Below are 10128 nucleotides of genomic sequence, written 5' to 3'. Positions count from 1 at the left end.
ACAGTCTCCAGAGCGGCAATCGCCACTCAGAGACTGAAGGCGGAGCTCCGCTCCGCCCACCAAGCAGGAGATGCGCGCGCATCTTGCGCGCGATCTCCTGCAAATGCAAGCCCCAGGACTTTCTGCCAATCGGCGTTAGGCGGTCCTGGGGCTGCCGCCGCGGCCATGCCTGCCGGCGTGTAGCCGTCGGCAAGTGGTTAAAGCTAACCTGAGCTGGATCTAAAAGTATACAAAAAACATGCTACCTGATCCGTGTGGGAGGAGGGGGTGCCAGATCAGGTACAATCCATTACCTTCTCTCCCCGCTGCTCTTAGATCCTGCAATCCATTGGTTTCGGTTTCATGACCTTTGGGGTCACAAAGCTGCAGAGGCAGCTTCTGTGCTCTCCCCTGAGGAAATGCACAGGGCCAGGCTGAGGCAGCGGCAAGAGAGGCTCCAGCCTCAGGGCGCAGTGTAGGAGGGTGCACATAACTTACTCAGCTATGATTCCCCTATTGTGTTTTAAGCAGTGACTGCAAACCAGATAACTAGAGATTAAGTTGTTCGGGGCTCTGGGGCACATCTTAGTCTAATAATCAGTGTGTGACAGCTAGCGTGGTAGGGATGGAGGGATGAACTTAGGTGTCTCAGCCTTGAGTGCTAGACGACCTTGTCCTGACTCTGGGAAGGGGCGTTACCAAGGAGTTCCTATCCTGCAGAGGGACAACCCTTCCCTATTAGTTTTCCAACATCTGAATGATGGCAAATCCGGGGAGGGGGATGCAAGCAGGGTGCAGTGGACACGGAGAGCGACAAGCAGGGCACACAGAGGCATGTCCTACAGAGAACATGTCTCTGTGGGATTTCAAAACCACCTCAGGTACACTTTAATTAAACTAGTTTACAATAGTACTGTAATAACCTATTTGATTTTGGACTGGGTGCATTTTGAGAGTCATACTTTCTATGTTTTTGACCAGTGTTACACTTAAACAACATAGAAGAAAAATCAAAATGTTTTAATTTGTCTTTCTTATAGACTCATTGGTTTATAAAGAGTAGTTATCATAAATGAGTGTAAACTTGACCAGTAAGTAACCACCAACTTAAGATGCAGCAAAATTGTCATTTATTTCTATGTCTAGATCATTATATAATATAAAATAAATTTATATATGTATTTACAAAGAAAACAGAAAACAAACATACAACCAACTAATCATTCATTGGCTGTCAGTTTGTTTATTGCTGTGCAAAATGTATCACATTTTTTTTAAAAAAATCAGTGTAAGCCGATTTCCTACTGAAAGGAACCTTTGCTAGAAAAAATAAGAAGGCTACCATTTTCAAAGCTTCTAAAAATGCTACTTACATGGCTATTAGGTTAATCCTTTGGCACACGTTTTACAAGTCATTGATCCAACAGCCAGTGAAGTCATAAACACCAATCTGCAATAATTTTTTATTGTATCTTTTTGTGGCTCAGTAAGTGTTCAAGATAGAGCGTTAATCTGAAAGCCAGGAAACCAGCATTTTGTACTAGAATATCAAACCTGGAAGCCTTCATATTTTCTCAGCACAGCTTTCCTCTGGGTTGAAGCAGTTTCCCTGGCATACTTAAAACCTTTACCCTTTGCAAATCAATCCTTTTAAGAAAGTAGTTTAGACTCATCTTTGGTTACCATGTTCCAAGTAATCATTTTCATGTACAGGCTCAAAGGAAACCTGTTATTAATTTAAATTATATAAAATAGCTCTTTGCTTCATAATTTTAGTGTTCTATGAGATAACTCAGGAATCCTAAAAACAAGAGCATTCAAACATGTTCTAACAAATTTTGTTGGGAAATTTGTTCTAATCTTCACCCGGAGCTCTTTTGTTGGCAAGTGTGGCTGATCATCATCATAGTGATGGACAAATAGCAATAATTGGAAGGAAATTGCACTAGGCACATCTCTCTTAAAGAAATTCATTTTTTTTACATACTGGGGTTTATTGAGGTTTAGGGCTTTGGGGTATGTACATAAAAAGTAAATGTAACATACATGCACCTCTAGGTGTATGCATTAAATTAAAGGCCAATAATATTAATGAAATTCCTACTTTAGGGATACCATAAGAGCATAGCTAAGCTATATTTCTACAGTTTTAACTAAAAAAAATCAAAAGCAAAATATATATATATATATATATATATATATATATATATATATATATATATATATATATATATATATATATATATATATACCAAAACACAGTTTGAGGTTTGGAATGGAGTTCATTTACTTGGACTGGCAAACCATTTATACGTAACCATTTTAATGAATTAGATTAAAGCTATTCTTACCAATGCTAAAACAGCTTCTTTACATCACACGTCAAACAAAAATTAGCAAAAAGAACGGATCTCCTTTTTCCATTAAAATGTTCAGAATTTATTTGAAACCCATTTCATGGTCTTTCTTTTGAGCTTCCATAATGTGCATTATGCATGTGACAGGTACATAATCATTTAAAAAAATATAAATAAATGAAAATAACAAAGAAAACAATGTTTGCTGACCCACAATTTCCAGGTAAAACCTCAGATGCTTGAAATAATGGCCAAAGCATTTTCTTATATAGAGTAACACAATCTTCAAATTGATTTAATTCCGTTGTTGTTATTTCCTAAAGTGAGGCCTGGCTTAACGTTAAGCATCTTGTTGTTTGTTTTGTTTTTTTAAAACAGGGCAATAGGAGGTAACTGCAATTTTAAACATTTTTAGATATGTCTATAGAGAATGTTCATCATCCTTGAATATTTCCAGTGCTTCATATATTCAAGAACTAATAGTAAAAATTTATTATTTTTTCATTAAAAAAAACAGAAGAAAAAGAGGAAAAAATGTTAAGATAAAATTGCACATGCATTTGTGTAACCTCAAAGGGAAGTTTGCAATTAACATATCCAAAATGTCATCTTTAGGTGAGCTTGCATTATTTCCTACAAATGAATAAGATTATAAAATTCCTTCAGTTTTTCTTACATTATTAAGAAGAAACCCCTTTTCTTTTTTTGGAGGCAACAGAGATGGATCTTGACTAATGTATATACACTTAGGTCACAACTAAAAGCACAATCTTTCTAAAAGTTCTTTCCTTAAACTTAAAACAACAATAAAAGATATTTTCTTAAACTCACAGCTATTTACATTTTTACATTTTTTTTCTTCTTTAAATAAAGTTCATGATGGCATATACCTTCATTGCAGAACTATACATTTAATTCTGCATAGTCACTCCTTTGTTTTAAATAGAATTTCTATTCAGCTTTATAAAAAAAGCTCAATATTTTAATGTGAATGGCCAAAGGCCCTTGTTCTTTATGGCACATAGAGAACTTAGAAAACAAAAACAAAGCAGTAAAGACATTTTTCAGTTCCAGAGCAGCTTTCCTCATTATGTATAATTGAGAAAATGTCCATTATCTTCTAAGTGAAGGAGACTGTTCGGAATATTGAGTTTATCAAAATTCATCTAGCAGGGATAAATTCATAAGCATTATCATAACAGCAATTTACACAATTCACATCTTGGGCTGATCGGTACGAATATTAGACAATTTTTCTAGTCAGGAATAAGTAAGAAAATAATTCCTTCTTTTCTACTTCTTCATAAGTATTCTGTTTGTTTTTGTTTTCTCCGAGAGCATGAAAAACATGGCAAAGCTATACTCGGGTGGTGGAGTGGCCATGGGGTAAATTAGTACTATTTTGGCCTCCACTAAATGTGTTAAAAGTATGCAGTGGTTGCATACCTGTTAATGTGTTTGGGATCATTGTTATTGTATTTGGAGTCATGAGAGGAATATCATCAGGGGATCTCCTTAGTGTGAGGGTATAGTCAGGTGGACAGGTCAGTCGGAGAGTATCATGTGCCTGAAGAGCTTCACATTCATGGTCGTGCTCCAGTTGTTTCATTTGCAAGGACATTATTTCTTCATTCTGAATGTGCGCTATGTCATTTGTTGTATTTCTTTGAGGACTAGGCCTCCTGTGAGTTTCGTGGCGTCTTTTATCTTTTTTGTAATACAAAGCAGCAAATGCTAAAATATTCAGGAACAAAAGGGAAGCTCCAACAGCAATAGTGACACTAAGTTCTGTGGAGTAATCTCTCTTATCTTCTGCAATGATGGTTGTTCCACCCACAATATTGTTTTGCGCTTCCTTTGTGTTGACCGCTGGTGTCATTGCTGGGCGCTTTGTAGTAGCCCTTGACTTAACAGGTCGTCTTGTAACATATGGAAATGAAGTCATATCTGGTGGTGGAACCTTCGTTGTAGTAGAAATATATGGGAATATTTCATTCAGATTGTGTAGATGTGGTACTAATTCTAACCAGAAAGCCACTTTAGTTGCTCTGTAATGATCTCTTACTCTTGGCTTCAGACCGATGTGTAGGTATAGCTGGTCTTTTGGATCATATTTAGACCAGGCAACTTCTTCAAATCTATTTGGCTTTGTATGTATAAACTTTGTATCTTGTGGCACTGGTTTGTTTGGATCCCTAAAAAGAGAAAACTTTAGTTAATTTAAAAAAATAAAGATAGCTTTTTTGAATAAAAAAATAAATATATATATATATATATATATATATATATATATATATATATATATATATATATATATATATATAACAATCTGTTTTTCATACTGAACTTATTTTTCCTACCAAAATATTTATTGTATTCTTTGCTTTAAACTCAGTGGTTAAAACTAGCATTCAATAAATTATGTTTTGAAGCATTCGATTTGGAAGGTATAATATATACTCATATCCAGAATGTAAGACATATGACCACCAACTGTAGCTAAAAAGTAAAATTGTTTAGAACATCATTATGAAAAGTATTGAATGATTCATCCCTGTTTTACTGTTTTACTCATTTAAAACGTTGATGTCTGCAGTTTCCAGATTTATTTCTACTATTCACACAGTAAAATAAAGCAGCAAAACTAATTGCATGGACTATCCTCCTAAATATAAGACTTCAATAAGAAGCCTGTAATCAAGGACAGACACGAGAAGATTGATCATTTCAGAAAAAAAATAAAGAGAACAAAGAAGAGCACGGAGGAAACCAATCAAAAAGCAAAGAAGGAAGTTTAGAAACCAACATACGTCTAGGGACATACATTTTATTGTTAAAGCGTGGATTCACACGATCACATTTTTCCTGCTGACTGCAAACCTAAATGCCTTTGTCTAGTTAGCACCTCTGGAATAAGAAGTTAATTACAGTATCTTTTTTCGAATATGCTTTCTCTTCATCAACATTCTGGCTTGGCAAATAAAACTATAGAGAATCCAGTAATTTACATTTTTAAGAAAATCTTTAAAGAGATACGTTTTTCAAGGAAAACAAATCTTCCACGTAAAATTAGGGTAAGTTTAACACTTTTTCCTTTTTCTGCAAGATGAGCAATATTTATTGAACGGGATTTGCCTTAAATTGTGACTATAAGGCCTCTTTCCCACCAGGACGTTGCGTTTTAGGGGACGTTATAGGTCGCATAATGGGCCCCTAACGCAATGCCTGGTGGTGTTGTAGGAGGACGCTACCAAGAGCCACGTTATGCAGCTCTTGGTGTGCCTTTTTCATGCTATGGGATGCGGAGATCACGTGATCCGCATCACGTGGTCCCGCCGGCCAATCGCTGCACAGAGCGGCTGCTACAGGAAGTAAACACTGCACGTCACTGAGTGCAGTGAATATTAATTAGCCATGTGGCTGGCCGCGAAGGAGGAGGGGAGACCTCCTCTTCCAACATTACTGAGCATGTGCAAACAGTCTAACGTGGCTTAGCCGCGTATAGCGCACAGCATGCAGCATTTTGTTTGAACGTGCTGCGTTACAATGTAACGCAACGTGGGCACTGTGAGCAACCCATTGATTTTTCATTGCTGTGCGGTGGGCTGCATTACAGGCTGCACTAACGTGTGCCTGTAAAATCTTACTGTGAAAGCAGCCTAAATCACAAAAATATTTTACCCATATTTTGATATATTCCATTAAAAGTATTTGGTAAAGTTTGGTAAATCATAAACTTCCCTCTCTCTCTTTCTTGGGGCCTTATTCAACTGACTTTTTTGTTTATGTTTTCTCCTGTATAAAATAATATATGCAATTGAAAAAGTACCAACAATTAAAAATTGTTGAGGTTTAAAATACATTATATAGGTAAAGTGCAAAAATATCATCTAGGAGAAAACATAGGATAAAAAAGTGAATTGAATAACTAAGTACACATGCTCTCTAGTTGAGTAAAAGTCTAGCATCCTATGAGGCTTTTTTTATTACTCCCCCTTTACATAAACTTTACAACTTTTTCAGCTTTCATTATTCTTTGCTCTACATTGTAAACAATATACACATATATATATATATATATATATATATATATATATATATATATATATATATATATATATATATATATATATATATATATATATATATACACACACAGTGGCTTGCAAAAGTATTCGTCCCCCTTAGGCCTTTGTTTGTGTCCCCACTGGAGTTTCTTGCTGCTACAGTACCAATTCACCATGTACATAACCCCAAGAGACTTTCTAAAGGCTGTGTTTTGATCATGTGATATAGCTGTTCAGTGTGTCCACACAGTGCACTTTAGCTGTTGCAGACAGGTGCAGTTAGTGCTAAGTGCTACAGTAGTTCACCCTTCTCAGAGCTTTTTTTGCTTTTTCTTGCTATTGTTATACTGCAATTCAGTGCGTCCAGTGCGCCCATTAGCTGTTGGAGACAAGTCTGCTGGTCCTAGTAGTGCACTGACCATGACCCAATAATCCTTCACCACCACTACTGGCATCTAGTATCTGCTACTGTCCCTTGTTTAAGGCCTCAGTGCAGAATCAGTGTTTTTTTGGTTAACTACCTGTCTATGAACTACCTCAGCCCGACCACAGGAGCTGGAAAACTGCAATCGCCTGCACTCCCGCGAAATGTGCGCACAAGAACGATGGCCACTACACACCACTACACAAAGATTGCCGCTGAGAGGATTAACATTTATGTCCTGTAGGTGTCAACTAGTAAAAACAATGATTTGCTCATGCTCAATGATGTTATCACTAAAGCTCTTTGCGGTTGTTTGCGGTGTATTAAATGTGGCATTTCGTCTGTCAGTGTGGACCGAGTCTTACCCTTACACTACCTTATTGCCGTGTATGCACACCACAAATTTAGGAATGTACTGTGGTTTCTGCCCTTTAGACATTAAAACATGACTCTGTAAACTACGTAATTTTTGGTGAGACTTTTGTCATAGACCCCCCCTCTGGCATGCTGTTAAGGCTCCTTTAAATGACTTTTCTATCACTTTTGTGTCCAGAAACAATCCCTATAGGTTTTAAAATTTGCCTACCCATCGATGTCTATAGCAGTTTGCCTGTTTGCGAACTTTTGCGGAAACTTCGAGTTCGCAAACTGAAAATTTAATGTTCGCTAAATCACTATTAATTGCAATAGTAAGATATAAACGAAAAACAAAAAATGTTTTTGAACATATAATCTATGTTCTTAAAAGTGCTCCTGTAAGTTCCTGAATGTAGATCCAAGATAGATTGAATGTAGATTCAAGATTGAAAGCTTCCATTCTCTACCACACATTCATGTTCATGTGCCTGCATTGTGCACGCACTCATGCTTGTGCACACTCGTGCATGTGCGCTCTCCTGTTTAAAAGTGAATGATCATTGCTATCTGCTATAAAATCTAGCTAAAAAAATGTTTGGAAGATTTAAACAGTTAAACTGAAAAACGTCACAATAAACAGTAAAGTGTTTTTTTTTCCAAATAAGTTTTAAGCCCAGTAAAGCCCCTACTGAGCCTATTAACTTCCTTGTTAACCCTCTCTTATACCTATAAAGGCTTACGCATCTTTAATGACTGCTGCCTGTAGTGATTGTATGCATGATCATTTGATAGCTGAAACACAACAGTTTGGGGTCCCAATGCCCTACAGCTGCATTGTTCTGCTGTGCAATGCATCTGTACAGCATTGGGGTCCCTGAACTGTTGCGCTCCAGCTACCAAATGATCATTATCAGTCTATTGCACCAATAACGTTCACCCCATCTTGAGGGTCCACCCTACCAAAGTTTGTTCCATTATATGGTGTATAGGCGCTACCACCTAAGTGGCAAATGCAAAACCATATTATACAAAACACGGTCACTAGTATCCAACATTGCATGTGGAAGTATAGTAATTAAATCAGGCATATGTTGTATCATTATAACCAGCAAGGACCAAAGAATATATTTTATCTGTTTTATACCTGTGGGACGTGTCTTGACTAAAAAATTAAGGAAAGGTAAAAAATGAGAAATGTGCCTTTTTTGCATTTACACCTCATTTTTCCTTAAAAAATACAATACAATAAAATCATTTTTTAAGAAAAAAATATTACCCAGCAAAAGCCTAGATTTATCATGAAAAAACAAAAAACAAATATACAAAACAAAAAACAAATATACATCACTTCAATGGTGTAAATAATGAAAAAGTTACTGCAGTATCAAATACAACACAACTAAAATATCGAAAATGTCAGCATTTAGGAGCCTTAAACTGAACCTTTAGTGAAAATAAACTGATGAAATAAACAATTGTATCCTCCTACTCCTAAAAATGACTATTAGATAGCCCATAGTTTTATGTTATGTTTAAAAAGTGACAAATTCTATCCCGTGTCTCAGAAAGCACAGTTCCCTGCCAGGAAAATATTTTATCACTCTAATCCTTCTCAGTAAGGGACATTATAGGCCTATAGTCCGACTGGGTAGTGAGTGAAGAGAAACTGACAGTTGCATAGCTGAACTTTAACTTATTCAGAAGAAGAAGAAAAAACAGCATATGTATTTATTTGCTTGCCACTGTACATACACATCTTATCAAGTCACATGTCATTTTAGGTTCCCTTTAAGGGGTAAAAACCTAGAAACCCAAGTAGTTAAGGACTAAATTCAAGATTTTTGGAAACTCATGAATTTTTTTTTCAGTGGACATTCAATGTTTTGAAGTCTTATCTTGGCCTTCATGCATGTATACTATTTGTAATTATAGGACCAGCTTTGTTTGTTACACTCTACTGTAACAGATAATGGCCTCAATTCACTAAGCAGTTTAGACTAGTCTACTGATAGTTTTTAGTCTACTGATAGTTTGGGCAGTTGCATCAAAGGGGAATTCACTATTACCAAATGTTTTAGACCTGGTCTAAACCATTTGGTAATTAGGTGGGTAAAGTAGGGGAAATGATCAAAATATGCAATTCACAAACAAGAGGCTATGACTGACATCCTTCTTCATTGATGAGCTCTCCTCTGGATAAAACTCCTGCATAATTAATTCAAAAGGTTCCATCCTCACATCTAAAATATCTCATAGAATTACTTTACCTACAGAAATCAGCTGGTCTAATATCTGTCAAAAAGTGGGCGTGGTTACTCCTTGTTTGCCTTTGTGAATTGTGTAAATACTAAATGTTAGACCAGGTCTAACAACAGGTCTAAAACATTACACCAAACCATCAGTAAACTATAAACCACCTGTAGACTAGTCTAAACTGCTTAGTGAATTGAGGCCAATATGTAGTAATAAATAATACCAAGTTTTATATTTCTATTCTAATTAACCATTTCTGGTTTGTTTTTCCGTATTGCATGCTTTAAGTCTTCTTAAACCTTATAACAAATAGAATGTTTGCTGTACACATTTCCTCTGTCAAAATTCAGATTATAACGAATATCCTTTCATAAGACTGCAGTCTGAAAACTGCACTGCAGAATGGCTGCAGTTAGGAAAGCTTTCTCCAGCATTCACAACCTTCACTGAAAATATTTACAGTTCCCCAGTGCAGCATTGAATGTGTATTTTTTTATGCAATTCAAAAAGCTACAAGGTTATAGAAGAAAAAAACTAACCATACAATAATGCTAAACTATGTTGGGAAAAATGATTGCAGGATGGAAATTTGTGCCCGAGCACAGTTTGGTTTAATGATTTTGGTGTTCTTCCACAAAACAAAACAAAAAAAATCAGCATAAAACTTTTTAGCGCTTATTGAACACATATA

At 36.1% G+C, this 10128-nt stretch overlaps 1 protein-coding gene across 3 annotated transcripts in view; it reads right to left on the bottom strand.

Moving 5' to 3' along the window:
- Positions 1-2394: 2394 nt before the first annotated feature.
- The window catches only part of NLGN4X (neuroligin 4 X-linked), a 456497-nt gene continuing 448763 nt past the window's right edge, over positions 2395-10128 (bottom strand). For all 3 annotated transcript variants that reach the window (XM_068269915.1, XM_068269913.1, XM_068269914.1), the window contains one exon: positions 2395-4531. In XM_068269915.1, the coding sequence (XP_068126016.1) occupies positions 3694-4531 (838 nt within the window). In that variant the 3' untranslated portion in view covers positions 2395-3693. The remainder of the gene's footprint in view (positions 4532-10128) is intronic.

This window comes from Hyperolius riggenbachi, chromosome 2 (assembly GCF_040937935.1).
Source record: "Hyperolius riggenbachi isolate aHypRig1 chromosome 2, aHypRig1.pri, whole genome shotgun sequence".
Classification (NCBI taxonomy): domain Eukaryota; kingdom Metazoa; phylum Chordata; class Amphibia; order Anura; family Hyperoliidae; genus Hyperolius; species Hyperolius riggenbachi.
This window is presented reverse-complemented; position numbering and strand designations above follow the sequence as displayed.